The sequence below is a fragment of the Chionomys nivalis genome, chromosome 8 (assembly GCF_950005125.1).
Source record: "Chionomys nivalis chromosome 8, mChiNiv1.1, whole genome shotgun sequence".
NCBI lineage: Eukaryota > Metazoa > Chordata > Mammalia > Rodentia > Cricetidae > Chionomys > Chionomys nivalis.
This window is the reverse complement of record NC_080093.1, coordinates 88,948,180-88,971,654: the sequence shown is the minus strand read 5'-3', so window position 1 is coordinate 88,971,654 and position 23,475 is coordinate 88,948,180. Positions and strand designations below refer to the sequence as shown.

Here is a 23,475-nt window from a genome sequence, read left to right as displayed (position 1 = left end):
CGCGCGGTCGGGCTTGGGGTCTTTTCGCCTCCATCTTATCTTCAGTCTTCTGGGCTCCAATAAAGTACATTCCAAGAAGAATCCTGTTGTGGTCGTCTTCTCTGCTGGCAGAGTTGCGCGCCACAAGTTTCATTGTATTTGGCCCCAATAAGCTCATAAAGGGTGACATTATTAGGAAGTCTGGCTTTGTTAGAGGGAATGTGTCACAGGGGGTGGGCTTTGTGGTTTTACTATGCCCAGGATACCTTCCAGTGTTGCAACTGACTTCTCATCAAGATGCAAGGACTCTTACCTCTAGAACCATGTCTGCCTGCATGCAACGATGCTGCTCATCATGATGGTAATAGACAGAACCTCTGAATCTGTAAGTGAGATAACACAATTGAATATTTTCTTTGTAAGTATTGACACGGTCATGGCATCTCTTCACAGCAAAAGAAACCATAAATAAGACAGAAGTTGGTACCAGGGACTGATAGTCTTGTGATAGACCTGACCATGTGTTTGTTTGGAGGAATTTGTACTTTGTGTTATGAAATCCGTGGAATGTTTCAGGTACTGCTTCATGGATCATATACATGGAAGATGGTGGTGCTGAATGTGATTTGATGAACTGTAGTGGGAGCCTGCTCAAGAGGTTTCAGGGAAGGAAATTTTAGTATGTTACTTAGAGATTATTTTTGTGATGTTTTGGCAAAGCAAGTGGCTATCTTTTGCTCTTGTCTGAAGAGTCTGCCGGTGGATAAAGTGAAGAGTTTTGAATTAATTCCATTGGCAGAAGAAATATCAAAATAGACTAGTATAGACTTTGTCAAGTGGCTATTAATGGTAACTCTAATGAAGATTTATAATGAAAAGGAGCAAGCTCAGCAGGGTAAATTACGAACAATAAATTTTGAGGAGAAAAAGAATGCCAGGAAGTGGAATGGAGTTAAAACTCTTGTTCAAAGGTGCCAAGTGGATTAAGAAATGGAATAAAGGGGGTGGTGACCTCATGGCAAGATCCTGGCCAGCTAAGTTTCCAATTTTTGTTAAAAAAAAAAAAACTAAAGAGAAGCTTAGATCCAGGTATGATTAATAGTAGGACTGAGAAGGCAGAGGATGGTGGATCTCTGAGTCTGAGGCTTACATGAAATTATGATGAGATTTTAGAAGTAGAAGTATTTACTTGCATAAATATATGGAGGCTAAATCTTCTATAGGATGAATAATTGAATGTCTCCACTGATCAAGGAATTTTACACAAAGAAACCCTGTCTTGAAAAACAAAATGAACAAACAAACAAAAGAGCTGCTATGGTCATGGTGTCTCTTCACAACATTAAAAACCATCAGACAGTAATCATTTCACTGTTTCCTGTTATGTCTATCAAATTCAGCATTTCTTTTCATTTTGATTGAAAGTTTATCGGGAAGTACCCTTCTATTATACTAGTTCTACTGAAGCATGTAAACTATTTGTTCTGTACATTAGATTTCTGACTGGGAAACCAACATCTTCTTCCCTTTCAGTATACAAGGAATGAGTGTTGGGAAGCAAACCACTGTCTATGAATGTCCCCTTGGGAAGGCCAGTCAGACCTTAATGAGTCACTTGGTTCTATAAGACATTTCTGCTTAACAAACTCAAGAACTTCCCTCTCATTTTTAAAGATCTTACTTATTTATATTTTATGTATGGGTGTTCCTCATGTATACCTGCATGCTGGAGGAGGTAATCAGATATTATTATAGATGGTTGTGAGGCATCATATGGCTTTTAGGTATTAAGCTCAGGATCTTTATTTTTCAAGACCTCAATTTTTTTTTCTCAAAGGCACAAACAACAGTGATTCTCTAAGGCTTTGTCATGTTTGACAAAAGCCTCTTTTCTCTCTTATGATTCATACAGACACCTAACCTCACCGTATTATGTGTAAAATTTCTTGGTTTTAAATTATATGACAGGTTCATAGTAGCAGTATTATACTGGCACAGAAACAGACATCTAGACTAATATTATAAAATGGAGACTACAGAAACAAATATACACAGCTGCTGCCATCCAATTTGAACAAAGCCTCAATAACTAGACTGGCAAAAGCAAGCTTCTTTAACAAATGATGCTGGATAAATTGGATTTCCACATAATGAAGAAAAAACCCATAAATTTTCTTTTTATAAGAATCAGTTAAAATGGATCAAAGACAAACAAAAACATAAGACCTGAAAGCTGCACCTGTTGGAGGACAATGTGAGAAAAGCACTTCAAGGTACAGACATGAAGGACTCTATGTAAAGGACAGTGGTAGCACAGTAGATAATTCCCAGAAGTCATGAAGTGTTGGTTGTCATAAGGCCCGGGTGTCAGGCCCAGTGTAACTTCCTGAGCCTAACTCAAGTTTGGTGACCTGTCTTTGGTTATAAACTTCTACATATGAGTGACTCAGTACAGTCCGACCCAAAACCACCTCTGTCCAGCCACTACTAACATGGTAAAATATTATTGGCCCTTATTCCCCACTCCACCTCACCCTACCCTAAGACTCCCACCCCCTATCACAACCCTTTATAAGTTCCTGCCTGATACAATAAAACGAGATGCTGCTTTGGCAAGACTCCTGACTCAGCATGTTTCTCTCTGGTGGCTAGGGGAGGTCTGCGTTGTTGAGACTCACCATCCCACTCAACCCCAGGGAGAGATTGGCAGTACCGGTTCTGCCTCAGCCTTATCTGCCAGAGAACCCAGCAGACTGGTACCCCGTGTGAGGAATGGTTTCTTCAGCAGAAGAATCGCTGATGGGCCAATCGGTCCACGGGTGAGTGTACTCTCATTAAATATGAGGCAATCCTCTTCTAAACAAAATCTTGCTTTAGAGTCCTTGTGGGTTCTATTTAAAAGTAGAAGCCTTAATCTTTCTGACAGTCAAGCCCTCCAGACGTTGACTTACCTCCTCAGGATCGCCCATGGCTGCCCTATGGCAATTCCTTTGATTGAGACACCTGGAACAGGATAGAAATTCTGGTCCATAGAGCTCTGTTAGAGAAAAGGGAAATTTATCCTCTGGGAGCCATTCCAACCAAGTGCTGCTTTTCACCAAATCCCTCCAAAGAAAAGAAAACAGGTTACCACCCTTGAGGAAAGTAATAAAGAGGGAAAAAGAGTCATGGGAAAAGAAGAATATACAATCTGTCCAAAACTCCCAAACCAGACTAACTAATCAAGTTAGTTGTACCCACCCTGTGATCCCTTCAGTAGCACCATATTTTATGTCATACATTGAATCTAGATTGAATTTTATATATGTTTATAAGTGTGCATGTATACATGTATGTGTATAGGATGTGAAAGAAGAATGGGGTTAAACAAGAGAGGGAAAACAGTCTTAAGGGAAGGGGGAAGAGAGGGTAATGGAATGCATATGGCATGATAGCAGAAAGGGGGACTCTTTTGAGGATGAGTAGGGACCAGCAAGATAACAGGGATAACATTAGCAGTTGGGTGATGAAAGCCAAAGTATAGTGATATATGTGTACAAAAATGCCATAGTGGAACTGATTACTTTGTATCCTAGCTTAAATTTAATACAAAAGGGAACCGGAGAGATGATTCAGTTGTTAAATGCTTGTATTGCTCTTCCAGAGGACTCAAGTTCAATTATGTGGCTCATAACTGCCAGTTACTCATCCTCCAAGAGATCTGATGACCTCTCCTGGACTTCCCAGTATGCAAATTAGGTGGTTCATAATTGCCAGTTACTCAACCTTAAAGGGATGCTATGCCTTCTCCTGGATTTCCCAGACAGCTGAACTCATGTACATACTCCATATAAAGCTATGCATAATGTAATGATAAAGTAATGAAAAGAAATCTTTAAAAATTAGTAAGATAATATGAAATAAATTTTATGCAATAAATTTAATTATATAGTTATTGAAATTATGACAAAATTGGGGAAATTTTGTAAATGGTTTTGTGGTAATCCTAAAATTCTTGTGAATTGGAATACCAGTAAAAAGGTAAATAGTTGTAGGCAGAAAGAAAAAGGTTTGGTTATTTACAACATGTGGTTTCAAAATGTTGAAACTCAGAGTAATAAGAAGCATTTCTGATTTGCAGTTCTTTGTAGTTTATGATTCTTGTGCTGTACCTAAAACTTTTGTCTTAAAAATACTTTCTTTTACATTTATCTCTAGAAATTTGCTGCCTTTCATTTGGATTTGTGTCAATGAAAATTTTGTTTGTCATCTTTTACAGTGGCTATAGGACTAGTGGGGTCAGCTTCCATCCTTGGTGAACTTTAAACTATTTCACTAACAATTTCTGGATCCACAGTAGAACCTGCATCAATAAGCTTGATATTAGGGTTCTAGTGAATATGGACCTTGCTGTTCTCTGGGTGACTGTCTAACTCCGGTAATATGGTCAACAGGGCCAGGGTTAGAAGGCATGCTCACTTTAAAACACATACACACACACACACACACACACACCACACACACACACACACACACACACACACACACGGAGTCTGGACTCTGCAGAGGTGGTCAATTTGTTACAATCCCCTAGAGTCTATGGCAATGCTTCTAGGTGTAAGACTGAGAAGTGGACTGAGAAGTCTCTAAGCAGTCAGAACTAACAATGTTGGGAAATGCTGAACATGTACCTACCACAGTTTCGTGAATGATTGAAATGAACCTAAAATCTTCACATCTGCCTCTATGGTCACAGGTACCTTTATGTATCCAAGCTGGAGGACTTAGATGGTACTTGAAAAAAGTTGGAGCTGTCTTACAAAGTCATTTCACAATCCACAGTGAGGCCTTAATTTCATCTGTCAGAGAACAAAACACTTTGATGGTTTTGTGTTGAAGAATGTGTATATGAGCCAATGATCCCAGAAGAGGCATGGCATAAATGCATGGTGCAGAGCAAGAGGGCAGACAATGATATAACTATCATTTATTGTGTAACACAATGAATCACTTTCAGATGCTCTACATTTTGGTATTTGTCAAAGAATGTAGAGATGATGGATGCCTACATCAAATTTTTAAGACATAGAAGAAAGACAGAGTAATTGGGTGAATTCAGTCATGTATTTAATGTACTTGGCTATTGCCTGCAATGCAATGTTGATGCTCTGGTGTCTCAGAAAATCTTCCTATGTTGTTGTATTGAGAGGTGGGAAGAAATAGGCTCAAGACACCTAAAAGGAGTGAATGTTATATATAGAATTCTATAATCTTCTAAATGTTTCTTCAGAAAAATGAAAAATTGGTCAAAGCATTATGTACTATTTTATATTTCAATTTGAACAAGGCTTTTCAATTTGATTGAAAATTTAATTGAGAAGTCCTCTTAACTCACCACATTTGCTAGCATCAGTTAAAAATATGTTATTTTTATGAATACCCTGTAGTCCTCTGGTAAACCACAAATCATTTCACTGGCTTTCAGTAAAGAAAGAAAAAAATTTCCAAAGAACTTTGTAGCGTATAGATACCCCCTAGAGAGGGCCAGTCAAGTCTAAATGAGTAGCCTTGTTCCAGAAATCATTTATGTACAAAAATCATAGGTACCCATCTCTCAAAGGAACATACAGGAATAGCCCCAAGGGTTTACCATGTTTGCTGAGAGCCTCTTTTCTCTCCCATCATGGTTAAGAACATTCATCCTCATTCCCACTGCATGTGTATCCTTTTGCCAGTGAGAGTATTCAATATTTTACATTGTATTCAGCCTCCAACTATATATACAAGAAAATGGAATACATCTTCCTAAAGTCCCTCTTGGAATTCAGCATCACAGCTCTGTTTCTAAATGGTAAGTGCAAGGGCCATGGGTTTTATTGAGATGGATTTTCATTGGTTTAAAAATGTAAGCAAGAGAGGTCCTGTGGTGTTCCTAATATAGTTATACTAATTGGACCTGGGGACCCACGAAATATGGAACTAAGGCAGCCAAAATCACAGCTAAAATTGAGAGCTGAGAATATGAAAAACAAAATCTGGAGGAAAATTCTGTTACTAGATTGAATTAGGTTCCTAGACCTACCGCAATAAATGTTTGATCCACTAGAAGAGAGGATATTAGAGGGTCAGAGACCCTGAACTGTTGTGACAAGAATTAATGCCAGTCCAGAGGTCAGGAACTTAGGTGTGTAGGAGGGAGGGAAGAGAAGGGCAAGTAGTGATCAGAATAGCACAAGTCTTAGTTCAGACTGGGGCAGTGTCAGAGGCTGTTTACTTGGAAATGAGTGTTCTGAAGTCCTGGCATGTAGAAAGGGAAGCTATGCTCTTCAAAACGTGGACCAACTGAAACTACCAACATTTCAGTTTTATTTAATTCCAGCATATCTCTCCCTTCAGGGCTCAGGCAACCCTGCAAAAGAGGAGGCAGAAAGATGCAGGAGCCAGAGGGCATGGAGGAAACCGTGAAAGCAAGGTTCTCTAAATCAGCATGTTCAAAATTTAAACGAACTCACAGAAATTGAGGCAGCATGCACAGGGCCTGCCTGGGTCTGCACCAGGTCCTCTGCATATATACTATGGCTTCCAGTTTAGTGTTTTTATGGGATTCCCGAGTGTTCAAATGAGTGGCTCTCTCTTTCTTCTCTTGGGCTATTTTCCTTCAGTTTGTTTTTAACCAATTCCAAGGTGTTAGTTTTTGATTTGTTTTTATCTTATCTCTTGGATTATATTATATCATATTTATTATATTATATAATATATAATTTCATATTATCTCAGGTACTTGTTTGTTTTCTAATGCAAGATGGAAAGGGAGTAGATCCAGACAGGAGGAGAGGTGGGGGAGGAACTGGGAGGAATAGAGAAAGGTAAAATCATGAGCAGGGTATACTATGTGAAAATAAAAATATATTTTCAGTAAATGAGGGAAAAAGAAGCTACTTAGCACAGCTATGTGACAAAATACCTCTGTTGGTTTATAGATAACATTTTGTCTAATTCCAAAACAAAGCTGTAGGATATGGACAAGTAACATCACTGAAAACACAAAAATGGAAGCCAAAGAAATTCCCATGTGCAGGTTAACCCAGCTGACAGGCTGCCTTGTCTGACTCCATTTCCTGGGACTCTGCAGCAGCACAGAGTGACTCCTAATGCTGTCATAATGAAAGCAGCATTGCCACCACGGAACTGAGATGTAGGCAGGAAGCACAGAGCACCAATGCCACTCTGTGCATAGTCTTGTTCTTCAGATCAGAGTCTGAACAGAAAGATTTCAAAGTGCCAAGCAAGCTTGACAGAGTTAGGAAGAGCTTTCTAAGAAATTATGACTATTAATTTTAGAATAGAGAAAGCAATGGAGGTATGATAGCTTTATGCAACTGTTTCAATCACTTTATGTATTATAATTTGTACCATTGCAATATTGACAATTAATACAACGTAAGACAGATTTTTTTTTCATAAGACAGACTTTTAATGGTAGAGTTGACATCAAGGCAGTAAGCTAACTGTTACTAGTGTCATCTGAACACAATCAAGATCCATCAGAGAGAAGACAAAAGATATTCTTGACTGGGCTACGGACGTCCAACTACTGATTCATTGCTCTTCATAGTTAGCTTATTGAAAGAACTCAGACTGACCATCAGAGAAACTAAATGCTTATTGTTACCAATGTATAAAATGGAAAGATTTAAGGAATTGATATATTTGAAAGATATTTGATACTGACATTACTTGTTGTGGTAAATGTTTAAATACTAAAAGGTGCATAAACATTGTTTTTTTTTTTTTCTTTTTTTTTTTTTTTTTTTACTTATTTATTTATTTTTATTCTTTTTTAATTAAAATTTCCACCTGCTCCCCATTTCCCATTTCCCTCCCCTCCTCCCAAATATTGCCCTCCCCCCACTTCCCTCCCCCTATCCCCACTCCTCTTCTCCTCCCCCCACTCCATTCCCCCTCCCTCTCGATACTGAAGAGCAGTCCAAATTCCCTGCCCTGCGGGAAGACCAAGGTCCTTCTATCTACGTCCAGAAAGGTGAGCGTCCAAACAGGCTAAGCTCCCACAAAGCCAGTTCATGTATTAGGATCGAAACCTAGTGCCATTGTCCTTGGCTTCTCATCAGTCTTCATTGACCGCCATGCTCAGAGAGTCCGGAATCAACCCATGCTTATTCAGTCCCAGAGCAGCTGGCCTTGGTGGGCTCCCAATAAATCAGTTCCACTGTCACAGTGGGTGGGTGCATCCCTCGTGGTCCTGATTTTTTGCTCATGTTCTCCCTCCTTCTGCTCCTCATTTGGACCTTAAGAGCTCAGACCGTTGCATAAACATTGTTAAAGAAAATTGTATACTATGCATAATCAGCATTCTCTAACATGACTCTTGAAAAGTATATAATTTGAAAGGAGTATATGTTATAGAAAGATAAATTTAGAGAATTGTTTTAATGTAGATTGTAAAGTTTTTAGTATCAAGTCAAAGAGGATAATAGAGGTTCTTAAGCATTATTTCATATATCTGAATGTATTCAGGGTTATAAAGTACCCTAAATTTTTCAATCAAGAAAAATGCTACCAGTAAATGAGCTATGGGGAATTACTTGACTTAATGTTTTTCATTACTGAAAATTAAGTAGATAAACCTACTTTGTATTCCAAAAGGTAATTGTTTTAGTTTATTTCTCTAAAAAAAAAAAAAAACAGGTAAAAAGCTTATTGAAATAACTCAGGCTGACCATCAGAGAAACTAAATGCTTATTGTTAACAAGTATAAAATGGAAAGATTTAAGGAATTGATATATTTGAAAGATATTTAATACTGACATTACTGGTTGTGGTAAATCTTTAAATACTAAAAGGTGCATAAACATTGTTAACAGAAAATTATATACTATGCATAATCAGCATACTCTAACATGACTCTTAAAAAGAATATAATTTGGATAATTTATTATATTTTTCATGTTATCATCATGGTGGTTGAGGTAATTCTGGGATTCTTAGGTGTGACAGCTAACCCTTGTAAAGGATAAATAACTGAAAAATAGAAATCAATTAAGATATGTTCTGCTCTCTCAGAGCTTATCACACATAAGTCAAAAATTAGGTGTAATGTAAACTAAATTTCTATATTGCAACTTTAACTAAATACAGCACTATTAAAATATGCCTAAGTTGCACATATGGCACATAACCTGTTATTGTATACATAGCTTTTACAAAGATGAAATAGAAGGATTGAAATTTGAGGCCATTTTAGGAGACACAGCAAGACACTGTGTGTATGTGTGTGTACATGCACATATATTTTATATTTATGTATGCAAATTAATTTATATTAATGGAAAGGTTATTCTACCGAATTTCTTATTTTTAATATGTATGGTGTTTATTTTGAATTTTTAAATTTTCCTCCATTATTGTTACATAAGTTTTCAAAAGTCAGAACTAAAGAACCATCCTTTGTAGTACCACGGCAGCACTTTCCTTGAAGTAAAAGAATATTCATTGACTCCTTTTTTTCTCCGAGGCCTCTTTATTTGTGGGTGGGTCAGGGAATGTGAATTATATTCTTATCTTGATCACCAGAGTCCATTCAGTTCACTGTTCATGCATGCATGTACCATTTTAAAATTCAATTTTATGTTCAAGCACTGGATATTTGTAACAGAATGATAAAACCCTTATTAATGAGACTATGCTGTTTGAGAATGAGAGACTAAAAGACTAAAAGGACAATAACAAAAGCCCAGTGTTCTCACTGGGAATGGAGACATCTATAATATGAAGAAAGATAATATGATCTACTTTAGGAGTCAGAGAATGATTTCTAAAGAAAATAATGTTGAAAGATGAGGATAAACCACCAGAAAATGATGAAGAGCTGGTTTGGTGTGAGTAGTGGGTAAAATACCCCAAGAGGTAAGATCATATTCGGGGCATATGTAATGTGCAATGTGTTAATAAGGTTATGTTATATTATAAAGATTTGAGAAGTTATTGAAAGAATTTAATGAAGGAAGGGGTCACTATTTTATATTATCATGAAACATAAAGGAAAAATGCAGAAGTAAAGGGAAATGTGAAAAAACACTAAGCAGAATGACCAGCACCTTGATCATTATGGTAACAAAAAGAGATGAGACTATGAAGTGAAAAAAAGCCAAAATTACATTGAATATTCTTGACCTGTCCTATATCCTTTTATAGGCATTCATTATCCATTTCTGTGTCTAATATAACATCCTGTGACTACTAGAAAAAATCTTTTGGGATTTATGCTTAGACTCCTGTCCTCTACTAATCCCAAAGCTAAGGGTGTAATCAGATAGCATCTGTGGTCTATAACAGAGATTTCTCCACTATGGAAGTAAGCTACCTACCTGATGTTTTATACAAATATATTTGTAAAGCAAATTGAGTTATGGATTCTTTTTTGCTCTGTAACTACAAAAGCCTTATAAACTCTTGTCACATAGAATAATGGTAGTAGGGGCAACCTCACTCCCTGTTCCAGGGCCATGATCACTCATTTGACTACAGAATAAATTAGTTATATGACCGTTGAGGTGATAGGTATGTTTTTATGTTAACAAAGTGATAATACTGGGAAATAAGTGATATATAATTATATTTTGTTATATGTAGCACAATGAGAAAAAAGCTAGGAAGGCTCACATGTTGCAGACAGGAGATGATGGATGAAATCAGCACTCAGATATGAAATATAGGTGGAATGACTGAAGGAAAGGAATAGTTTAGTATCAGAAAACATTGTGAGAGGTTTTTGTGAGATTTTTAATAAACAGTGAGCATCATGAGAATAAACTTATCAGTGAAATTATTGACCTGGACCATTGGAGATAGATCACAACAGTGAAGTATTGAATAGTAACATTTAAGAAATAGTACATGCAAAAAGTAACAAATGACAGAAAGTGAGGTTCATCATTCTTATTTTATTTAAAGATAAAAGGACATAACCACAATTCCAAAAAATATGGCATTTATGTGTTGAACAGAGGAGATAACAATTCAGCAATGTGAAAAAATCAGAACAATGTAAAAACAAATTATTTTCATTTCCCTCAACAGGGACAATTTACACAAAAGGAGGAGGCTGGAAACCACACCACTGTGACAGAGCTAATCATTTTGGGACTAACAGAAGATCCTACATTGTGTATAGTCTTTTTTGTGATATTTCTAGGAGTATACATTATCACGTTAGTAGGAAATATCAGCATCATCACGTTAATAAGATTTTCTTCCCAGCTGCACACACCCATGTACCTGTTCCTCAGTCATCTGGCTTTTGTAGACATTGTCTATTCAACCTCAGTCTCCATTATAATGCTTATGGAACTCCTTGGACATGGGCTGGTCCTACCTGTGATTGCCTGTGAAGCCCAGCTCTGTATTTCAGTGTCATTTGGGTCAACTGAGTGCTTCCTATTGGCTGCCATGGCCTATGATCGCTATGTAGCCATCTGTTCACCTCTCCTCTACTCCGTGCTCATGTCCCCTAGAGTCTGTTTTCTACTGTTGGGAGTTTCTTATGTTGGTGGTTGTATGAATGGTTGGACATTTACTGGTTGTTTGTTAAATCTGACCTTCTGTGGACCAAATCAGATAGATCACTTTTTCTGTGACTTCTCCCCTTTGTTGAAACTGTCCTGTTCAGATGTCTCTGTTATTGGATTCATCCCTTCTATATCTTCTGGCTCCATTATAGCAGTGACAGTGTTTGTCATAGTCATCTCCTACATCTACATCCTCATCACCATCCTGAAGATGCGCTCCACTGAGGGCCGTCAGAAGGCCTTCTCCACCTGCACCTCCCACCTCACAGCAGTCACTCTCTACTATGGGACTATCACCTTCATTTATGTGATGCCCAAGTCCAGCTACTCTACTGAACAGAACAAGGTGCTGTCTGTGTTCTACACAGTGATGATCCCCATGCTTAATCCCCTCATCTACAGTCTGAGGAACAGAGATGTAAAGGAGGCTCTGAGGAAGGCAACTGTCAAAGTATATTCATAGACCTTTCAATTCAAGAGATATGTGATGATTTCCTTTAGCCATATAATAGTTAGTATTCATTATAGGATGCTTAACTGATTGCTTCATATTAAACCCTGTTTTCACTAAATCTTACATTTATATACTCATGCATCATCTGTGGGACCATTTCACCTCAGTAAAATGACAGGAATAGTCATTGCTGTTATAGAACTTCTGGGAGATGTCAAGATATTTGCCTTAATTCTATTTGTGTAGAAAACAATAATTTGTGACTTCTGTGTGTCAGGCTAAATTTTAGCTGCATATATGAACTCACAAATTTCTTACAACCACCCAAGTAATTGCCACTATTGTTTTATTTTGTGGATACATTTCCTGAGCAAAGATAGAATGTGATATTTTCTTCATTTACTCATGAAGAAAAATTGAGGTTGTTTGCTTCTAAGGAGTTTATCTCTAAAACCATGTGGCTTCAACATTTAATTTCACAAAGAATCTATGAGGTAGTGTGTTGTAAAACTACCCTGTTTATGAATGAGAAAAGTGAGCCTTTGAGAAGTAGAATAGCATTTTACAGAAGAGTGTGAATTCAGTACTGACTCTTTCCATCATGTACTTAACACACACTCCACCACAAACTCTCTAATGATGTCAGCACTGGGATTCTACAGAGATGTGTTCAGAGTTATCGACCTTAAGTTAGTGTATTGAGTCAATCTTCCTAACAAATGTTATGAAAATATTACCCATGTTATACATATCCAAGAGTAAGTTTAAGTCTCAAAAACCATAATAATTCCCATTTTTAGGAAATCATAGATAACATAGTTACGTGATTTGGCTTTAGTTCTAGAAATAATTACATATACACTTAAAAATAGAGTATTTTGCAAGATGTAAACATCAATGCTTACAGAGAGTTACAAGGAACATTTTAAATTTTCTGTATTACTGTTAAAGTCTATGCATCAGTCTTGTTTTTTCAGTATATATCCATGAACAAATTAGAAATTGTAAAAAATAGGAATATTGTCTCAAAATGAATTTCACATTCTTCCCATGGCCAAGACTTACTTTAACCAACATGATCATCATCATGAGACTGTAAAGGATGAGACTTTTGCTATATTATGGGACCTCTAAAGCAAATACTGATAAAAATATAATATCAGAAAGACACTAAAATTCAATTATTTTTCCCTAGTTTAATGAGTTTGGAGTTACAAGGAGTTAGAGACATTTGTAAATGCCAACAAGACAGAAAATGCCTAGTTGTCTATATCACGAAAGTGTATACTATTTTCAGTAAAAATTTATACTGGAGACTGATAGTTAACAAGGGTAAGTTAAATGGAAATAAGATTATGTAGTTCTGAATTTTGAGTTTTCATTGTAATATTTTATTACTGTGAAGAAACACTACAAGAAAACTGAATAAATATTTGAACATTTTTACTAAGAATGTAGATAATAAGCAGTAAATATCATTAGGTAAACTATGAGAGAGAAGAAAGAATTAGGAAATAAACTATGACTTGGCTTCAGTGAGTGGGCAAGGCTGCTACCCCATTCTAAGATATGCCTAAGTCATTGACTAAACAGTGCTGTAATTAATACAGTTTCTGTGTGATATTTGGGTCTGGCTGTCCTAGACATGAACTAGCAGTCTCCATTTACAGAGACGTTTTTATTTCTTTTTTGTTTTTTTGAGACAGGGTTTCTCTGCAGCTTTGGTGCCTGTCCTGGAACTAGCTCTTGTAGACCAGGCTGGCCTTGAACTCACAGAGATCCGCCTGCCTCTGCCTCCCGAGTGCTGGGATTAAATGCGTGCGCCACCACTACCCAGCACATTTTTATTTCTTTATTTTATGTAGCAAACAATAATTTATGCCTGGCATTTTAAACACCTATTATAATTAAATTATAAACGAACTTATATATCCTTCAGAAACCTAATATAGTGGCACCATTATTTTTTAATGATGTGGGATTTCCCTCTATATGCTGTGAATATTTATGCTTTACTACCATTGGTTAATAAAGAAACTACTTTGGCAAATGGCTTAGCAGAGTAAAGCCAGGTGTGAAATCTGAACAGAGATATATAGACAGAGCAGGCAGAGTCAAAGAGATGCCATGTAGCTGGCAAAGCACAAAGATGCTGCCTGAACCTTTCTGCTAAGTCACAACCTCATTGTGATACAGATTAATAGAAATGGTTAATTTAAGATATATGAGCTAGCTAGGAATACCTCTATGCCATTGGCCAAGCAGTGTTGTAACTAATATAATTTCTGTGTGATTTTGCGGGTTTGGGTGGTGGGAAACTTAAGCACAGTCTCAGTCAACATTTTAAATTGCAAAAAGATTGTCTGGACATAGAACAAAAATGTTGATCAACCATATAATCATGAAGAAGAAGAGATGTGAGATTTAAAATAAAATCCAGATACTTAGTCATCAAATGTCTTTGACTTCATATTTAGTTTTTATAATGAATCTATTAGGCTGGCATTTTAAATTGTACTGAATTTACAGATGAGAAAATCAAGACTTATAGAAATCAAGCAGTTTCTCCAGAGGGCTGAAGACCATTTCCTTTGATTCTTTGCTGCATGCAACACACGTGTTGATTCAATTCCTCTGATTCAGTTTTCCACACACTTGATCCATATTATACCATGGTAAATCTCATGTTGTGAGCACTGCTATGACACACATCATTTGTCCAATGTAATCAATCCTCAGTTAGTACATCAATCTTTGGGGACAATTGACTTTGTGAAGAAGGTTTAGTTTATTCACACCATAAATTTCACAAGGTCAGACTTGAGAAAACTGGTGTGTTTCCCATTTGGGGAGGGGGAATAAAGTCCTGGATGCTACACTTGCAAAAATCTGACTAGCATTTTAGCCATGTTTAACTACACAATGAAAACCAGACTTCTGACACAACAGTATATGTAATAATTTAAATGATCATTTCAATCAAAGTATTTTGATTGTTTCCCTAATAATCAAAGTTCTGGGTCTATGAAGAAACCAGGATAAAAAAATCCCACCCCCCCAAAAAACCTAGAAATAATATTACAGGTTACAGTGCACAAACTTCCTACAGAAAGTACCTGTTTTTAGTGACAAAATCACATTATTATGAGTGCAGAAAAGTAAGGTGAAAATGGCATTTACATGAGAATATCAGAGCACAGACTTAGGTTAGTATTTATTACCTTTTTTTTAAAGCAAAATTAGAGCCCCATTCCTCATGACAATAGGGATGGAGGCATCAGGAATTCAAGATAGTATTCCAGAAACTAATGAAAAGGAATATATCTATGATTTACTAAGTGAATCTGTAGAATACAATATCAGTCAGAGGAGAATAGAGAACAAATGAGAACTAGCAGATATACGTGAAAAATTATGACAGTGTTATCCCAGTCTTTAAACTTCTCATGCCTTAATATTTATTTAGTTTCAATGTGTACTAAACATTAAGACAATTAGGTAATTTATGGAAAGGACCTGTCACACAGTGGAACAGCTGTCCTCTGAGCAGTAAGAGGGCATTTTTTTCTGTCCATGAGAACAAAGGCACAGTCGTAAAGGAAATCTCTGTTTACAAGCCATTTTTCTTCTTCAGTTAAGCATCTTGCACAGATGAGGGATATAGATTTCCAAGGGTTATCATTTTCCAGTGCTTTTGAAGACACAACTGTTCAACATGGCCTCAGCATTTGTTAAATGCCAGGTATCATGCTGATGTGGAAACAATCAGACTAATGTCTCACCTAAAATAATCAATATACTATATAGAATTCACATGTCTTCAGGAGTGCTTGGTCATTTACACATCCAATACCATTAAGAAAGAAGTGGTACAACAGACCATAAAATGGGTCACTTTTCTCAGTCAGAATTGTAGAATAGTGTTTTCTTTAAGAATCAGGACTTAAATTGCTCTGGAAATAAGGCCAAATCCATATGTATGGTCATAATACATGTATTCCTCAATATTGTTTTTGAATACAATTGAGGTAGGCTTGATCTGATTTAAGGAGCCATATAAAGAGCCACTGTAGGCCTATCTCAGTACGGCAATCTAAAAATGAAGAAAAATATTCCGATGTATTTATGTTGAAGAACATAATTGTGTGGCCAGGCAATTACATACAACAAAATGAAGAACATTCAGATGCTTGACCTTCTGGAACTAGCCCAAAGAGATGAAGAAATAGTGACTGACAATGTGAGATTTAATGCAGTTGGCATCTAGGGCAAATGATCCAGACATTCCATGTACTTGGTTTTTAGTTTCTGTCTGAATGGAATGCTGGTGTTCAGATGATTCAGCAAAGATTCTTAAGTTGCTCTCCAATGGGACAGATGAAAGAAATTCAAGATACCCCAAAAAGGCTCAATTCCTTTTATTAATACACTTAAATCTGGAATAATTTTATTCCTCTTGAGTAATAAATTTGAACAACTGAAAATAACCATTTCATTACTTCCTTTTCTGTCTATCAAATACAGTATTCCTTTTCAATTAGAAAGTTTATCAGGAAGTACATCATAGTATACTAGCTCTACTGTAAGCTACTTGTTCTGCATATTGAATATCTGACTGGGAAACAAACATCTTTTTCACTTTCAGTATACTAGGAATCAGTGCTGGGAAGCACACCATAGTCTATGTATGTCCCCTGGGGAAGACCAGCTAGACCATAATGAGTCACTTGGTTCCATAAGACATTTCTGCACAACAAACTCAAGAACTTTTTTCTCAAAGGGACCAACAACAATGACCTTCAAGGTTTTGTTATGTTTAATGAGAGCCTTTTTTTTTTTTTGATGTGGCAGTCCTTTCTCTGTGCTTTGATTACCATTAATGAATTATGAAACTGCTTTGGACCTATAGCAAGGCAGAACTTAGGTAGCCAGGGAAAGCTGGACTGAAAGCTAGAAGAAAGAAGGGCAGCATTGGGAAACTGCCATGGAGCTGCCACCAGAGTCAGGCATGTCGAATCTTTGCTGGTAAGCCACTGCCATGTGGCGATATACAGATTAACAGAAATGGGTTACATTAAGATGTAAGAGTTAGCCAATAAGAAGCTAGAGCTAATGGGCCAAGCAGTGATTTAATTAATACAGTTTCTGTGTGGTTATTTCAGGGCTAGGCTAGCCAGGCGGCTGGGAAGAACAAGCGGTTAGCCTCCTCTTACATTTTTTCTCTTATTATGCACACAGGTACCCAACCTGATCCTTATTTTGTGTCAGGACCATGAGGGGTGCACCCAACCACTGAGACAGTGGGGCCGATCTATTGGGAGCTCACCAAGGTCAGCTGGACTGCTACTGAAAAAAAACATGGGATAAAACCGGACTCTCAGAATGTGGCGGACAATGAGAGCTGACGAGAGGCCAAGGAGAATGGCACAGGAACTTTCAACTGGCGATAGATCGAGAGAGAGACAGAGACCCAAATTGGAGCAACGGTCTGAGCTCTTAAGGTCCAAATGAGGAGCAAAAGGAGGGAGAACATGAGCAAGGAAATCAGGACCACGAGGCGTGCACCCACACACTGTGACAGTGGAACTGATCTATTGGGAGCTCTTCAAGGCCAGCTGGACTGGGACTGAATAAGCATGGGTTGAAACTGGACTCTCTGAACATGGCGGACAATGAAGGCTGATGAGAAGCCAAGGACAATGGCACTAGGTTTCGATCCTAATACATGAACTGGCTTTGTGGGAGCTTAGCCTGTTTTGATGCTCACCTTCCTGGGCCTGGATGGAAGTGGGAGGACCTTGGTCTTCCTGTAGGGCAGGGAATTTGGACTGCTCTTCAGTATCGAGAGGGAGGGGGAATGGAGTGGGGGGAGGAGAAGAGGAGTGGGGATGGGGGAGGGGAGTGGGGGGAGGGGGCAATGTGTGGGAGGAGGGGAGGGAAATGGGAAACGGGGAGCAGTTGGAAATTTTAATTAAAAAAGAATAAAAAAAATGTAAGGTGAAAATACTATAAAATGTACCACACTTTTAATGGTTGACACATGCTAATAACTACAGTTGAAAGGAAAAATTCTTTTGAATTTTTCTGACATCTTTTTTCCTGATAATGTTAAGCTGTTTTTATTGAGAAACAAAATAAGTCATCATACACACATATACACACACAAAATTAACATGTTTCATTTAATCTTTGGGAAAGTGACATCATGCACCTCAATCTCAGTCCCTCAATATCCATCCCTCTTCCCCTACTGTGTCCCCTCAAAAAAATTTTAAAAATATGAATTAAAAATAAAACAGACAAACAATAAAAACTCAGAGTAAGGAGAAGCATTTGTTTTGCAATTCTTTGTAGATTATGATTCTTGCGCTGTATCTATAACTTTTGTACTAAAAATATTTTCTTTTACATTTATTTCTAGAATTTTACTTTGTTTCACTTGGATTTGTGTCAATAGAAATTTTAAGTTAGTTTCCTTTGTAGTGGGATATAGGACTAGTGGGTCAACCCCTGGTGAATTTGTAGTTATTTTACTAACAATTTCTGGATCCACAGCAGGGTCTGTGTCAATGAACCTGATTTCAGGGTTTTAGTGAACATAGGACCTTGCTGTTCTCTGAGTGACTGTCTAACTCCAGTAACATGGTTTATAGTGCATGCTCACTTTAATATAAAAATGTTTAATATAGCGTGTAGTTTCTTGAGTTCTTTTATATATTTTGGAGATCAGACCTTTGTCAGTTGCGGGGTTGGTGAAGATCTTCTCCCAGTCAGTGGGTTGCCTTTTTGTCTTAGTGACAGTATCCTTTGCTTTACAGAAGCTTCTCAGTTTCAGGAGGTCCCATTTATTCAATGTTGCCCTTAATGTCTGGGCTGCTGGGGTTATATGTAGGAAGTGGTCTCCTGTGCCCATATGTTGTAGAGTACTTCCCACTTTCTCTTCTATCAGGTTCAGTGTGTTCAGACTGATATTGAGGTCTTTAATCCATTTGGACTTGAGTTTTGTACATGGTGATAGATATGGATCTATTTTTATTGTTCTGCAGGTTGACAACCAGTTCTGCCAACACCATTTGTTGAAGATGCTCTCTTTCTTCCATTGTATACTTTTAGCTCCTTTATCAAAAATCAGGTGTTCATAGGTTTGTGGGTTAAAATCCCGGTCTTCTACTTGATTCCATTCTGTGAGATACCATCTTACACCTGTCAGAATGGCTAAAATCAAAAACACCAATGATAGCCTTTGCTGGAGAGGATGTGGAGTAAGGGGTACACTCATCCATTGCTGGTGGGAATGCAAACTTGTGCAACCACTATGGAAAGCAGTGTGGTGGTTTCTCAGGAAATTTGGATCAACCTACCACAGGGACCCAGCAATACCATTCTTGGGAATATACCCAAGGGATGCCCTATCATACTACAAAAGTATTTGTTCAACTATGCTCATAGCAGCATTATTTGTAATAGCCAGAACCTGGAAAAAACCTAGATACCCGTCCATGGAAGAATGGATGAAGAAAGTGTGGAATATATACACATTAGAGTACTACTCAGTGGTAAAAAAACAATGACATCTTGAATTTTTCATGCAAATGGATGGAAAAAAAAACATTATCCTGAGTGAGATAACCCAGACCCAAAAAGATGAACATGGGATGTACTCACTCATAATTGGTTTTTAGCCATAAATATAGGACAGTGAGCCTATAATTCGCGATCCTAGAGAAGCTAAACAAGAAGGTGAACCCAAAGAAAAACATATAGTTATCCCACTGGATATTGGTAGTAGTCAAGATTGCTTGGCAAAAATTTGGGAACTGGGGGCTGGGGTGGGATGGGGGAAAGGGTAGATGGGGAGAGAAAAGTGAGAAGGGGAGGATAGGGAGAACTTGGGGGAATGGGATGGCTGGGATAATGGAAGGTTGGATATGGGAGCAGGGAAGTATATATCTTAATTAAGGGAGACATTTTAGGGTTGGCAAGAACCTTGACTCTAGAGGGGTTCCCAAGGGTTCAGAGACATGTACCCAACTAGGTCCTTGGGCAGCTGAGGAGAGAGAGCTTGAAATGGCCCGATCCTATAGCCATACTAACGAATATCTTGCATATTACCATAGAACCTTTATCTGGCGATGGATGGAGATAGAGACAGAGACCCACATTGGAGCAATGAACTGAGCTCCCAAGGTCCAAATGAGGAACAGAAGGAGGGAGAACTTGAGCAAGGAAGTCAAGACCGCGAGGGGTGCACCCACCCACTGTGACAGTGGAACGGATCTATTGGGAGCTCACCAAGGCCAGCTGGACTGGGACTGAAAATGCATGGGATAAAACCAGATCACTGAATATGGTGGACAATGAAGGCAGCTGAGAAGCCAAGGACAATGGCACTGAGTTTTGATCCTACTGCATGTACTGGCTTTGTGGCAGCCTAGCTGGTTTGGATGCTCACCTTCCTAGACCTGGATGGAGGGGGGAGGACCTTGAACTGCCCACAGGGCAAGGAAACCTGACTGCTCTTTGGACTGGAGAGGGAGGGAGGAGGGGAGTGGGGCGTGGGGAGTGGGGGGAGGGGGACGGAAAAGGGAGGCGGGGAGGAGACGGAAATTTTTAATTGAAAAAATTTAATAAAAAAATCTTAAAAAATGTTTAATATATTATATATATTCATACACAGATATGCATGTTTGCACACACACACACACACACACACACACACACACACACACGGAGTTTGTACTCTGCAGAAATAGTGAGTCCCTTACATTGCCTTAGGGTTCATTGGAATGTTCTTAAGTGGAAGACTGAGAAGTATCTGGATAGTCACAACTGACAATGTCCGGTTGGGAAGTACTGAAAATGCCTTGTATCGTAGTTTTGGTGAGTTATTGAAATGAACTAAAGTGTTTAGGTTTGGCTCTACTCTTCAGGTCACAGGTACCGTTACTCATACATGCTCTAGGTCTTTGATTGTACTTGATAGAAGTTGGACTGCCTTACAGGGTCATTTCAAGATCCACAGTGAGGCCTTAGTTTCATCTATAGGAGAACAAAATTACTTTGATGACTTTGTGTTGAAGAATGTACATGTGAACAAATGATCCTAGAAGAGGCATGACATAAAAGCTTGGTGCAGAATAAGAGGGCAGACAATGGTAGTTATGTGAACCACAATAAAATCACTTTCAGATGCTCTGTGTTCTGGCATTCACCAAAGACTTATAGAAATGATGGAGGCCCACATCAAATATTTTGTTATTTCTCTTTAAATATTTTATTTTATTTTTTTAAAAAGAAAATCTTTTTTCATTTTACATACCAATCTCAGTTCCCACTCCCTCCTCTCCTCCGGTGACCACCCCATCCTACCCCACACACTCTTCTCAGAGCATGCTTTGGGGAAGGTCCAAGGCCCTCTCTACTATATCTAGGCTGAGCAAGGCATCCATCCAATGAGAATGGGCTCCTAAAAAGCCAGTACAAGGACTAAGGATAAATCCTGGTGCTGTTGCCAACAGTCCCATATTCTGTCCTAGCCATACAACTGACACTCACATTCAGAGGGTCTAGTTTGGTCCTATGCTGGCTCCATCCCTGTCCAGCTGGAGTTGGTGAGCTCCCATAAACTATTTTAGTGGATGTCCTGATCATGGTCTTGATATTTTTGATCATATTCTCACTCTTCACCCTCTTCTACTGGACTTTGGGAGCTGAGCCCAGTGCTCCACTGTGGGTCTCTGTCTTTGTTTCCATCAGTTGCTAGATGAAGGTTCTCTGGTGACATTTAAGATATTTATCAATCTGACTACAGAGCAAGGCCCATTTGGGCGTCCTCTTTATTGCTTAGGGTCTTAGCTGTGGTCCTCCTTGTGAATTCCTGGGAATTTCTCTAGTGCCAGGCTTTTTTGTTAGCCCCATAATGGCTCCCTCAATCAAAATATCTCTTTCCTTGCTCTCATCTCTGTCCTTTTACCATCTTGTCTATCTTGTTCCCTCAAGTTCTCCTCCTCCCTTCTCTTCACCCCTCTTCTTCCTCTTCTACCTTCCCTTCTCTCCCCACCTCCATGCTTCTAATCTTATCAGGCAATCTTATTTATTTCCCCATTTCAGGTACATATTTTTCTTAGGGTTCAACCTTGCTACTTAGCATCTCTAAGGTCATGGACTATAGGCTTGTTATCCTTTGCTTTACAGCTAGTATCCACTTATGTGTGAGTACATACCATGTTCATCTTTCTGGATCAGTTTTCTGTTTTTTAAAAAATAAATTATAAAAACTATCTTTTTTTCATTTTACATACCAATCTCAGCTTTCATTTCCTTTCGTCCTCCAATTCTCTCCACCTTTCTCTCCACCCCACTTCCCATCCCCTCCTCAGAGAGGGTAAAGCACATTGCTTTGAGGAAGGACAAAGAACCTACCACTATATTTAGGCTGAACAAGTTATCCCTCCAAAGAGAATGGGCTCCAAAAAGCCAGTACAAGCAGTAGGGATAAACCCTGGTCCCACTGCTAGTAGCCCCACAGTCATCTCCTGCCATACAACTGTCACCATATTCTGAGGGCCTGGTTTTGTCCTATGCTGGTTACTTCCCTGTCCAGAGATGGTGAGCTCCCATTAGCTCAGGTAAGCTGTTTCAGTAGATAACCCCATCATGGTCTTGACCTCTTTGCTCATATTCTTACTCTTCCCATTCTTTGAGTATACTTTAGGAGCTCAGCCTGCTCAATCAAATCTTTAAGACATAGAAGAAAGGCAGATTATTCCGGTGAGTTCAGTCAAGTATTTAACTTAACTCAAAAAGCAACTGGCTTGTTGCCTGTAACACAGTGTGAATGCTCAGGTGCCTCAGAAGGCTGTCCTATGTTGTTGTATAGAGGGATGGAAAGAAATAGGGTCAAGATACCTAAAAAGAGTAAATGTTATCTACAGAATTCTATCGTCATATTAATGTTTCATGAGGAAAATAAAGAATAGATCAATATGTCAAAGCAATATGTTCATTACCTTTCATTTTGAATATGACTTTTCAATTTGATTTAAAGTTTAGCTGAGAAGTTCTCTTCTATTACCATGTGAGCTAGCATTAATTAATAAAGTAAGTTTTGTTTTTTAATGAATGCCTGCATTCTTCTGGAATACACAAATCATTTCACTGGCTTTTGGTAAACAAAAAACAATATTCCAAAGAACTTCATAGCATGTAGTTGGCCCCTAGAGAGGGCCAGCCAGGCCTTAATGAATCACCTGGTTCTAGAAATCATTTCTGTGCAAAAAACCTAGGGACCTGTCTCTCAAAGGGACAGTCATGAGTATCCCCAAGAGTTCACATGTTAGCTGGGAGCCTTTTTTCTCTGCCATCATGATGAAAGACATTCATCGTCATCCCCACTGCATGTGTATCCTTGACCAGTGAGAGTATTCAATAGTTCACATTGTATTCAGTCTTCAACTCTATATACAAATTAATGGAATA

At 38.2% G+C, this 23,475-nt stretch overlaps 1 protein-coding gene across 1 annotated transcript; it reads left to right on the top strand.

Moving 5' to 3' along the window:
* Positions 1-322: 322 nt before the first annotated feature.
* On the top strand, positions 323-12,006 carry LOC130879930 (olfactory receptor 473-like). The gene is made up of 2 exons (XM_057778751.1): positions 323-364; positions 11,056-12,006. The coding sequence occupies exons 1-2, from the start codon at positions 323-325 to the stop codon at positions 12,004-12,006; spliced, it is 993 nt and encodes a 330-aa protein (XP_057634734.1).
* The last annotated feature ends 11,469 nt before the right edge of the window (positions 12,007-23,475 follow it).

Bases quoted from the DNA above. Each gene is read 5' to 3' on its own strand.
- LOC130879930 (XM_057778751.1), top strand. From the start codon at position 323: ATGCTGCTCATCATGATGGTAATAGACAGAACCTCTGAATCT. The intron at 365-11,055 runs GTAAGTGAGATA...TTCCCTCAACAG, and splicing joins TAGACAGAACCTCTGAATCT to GGACAATTTACACAAAAGGA.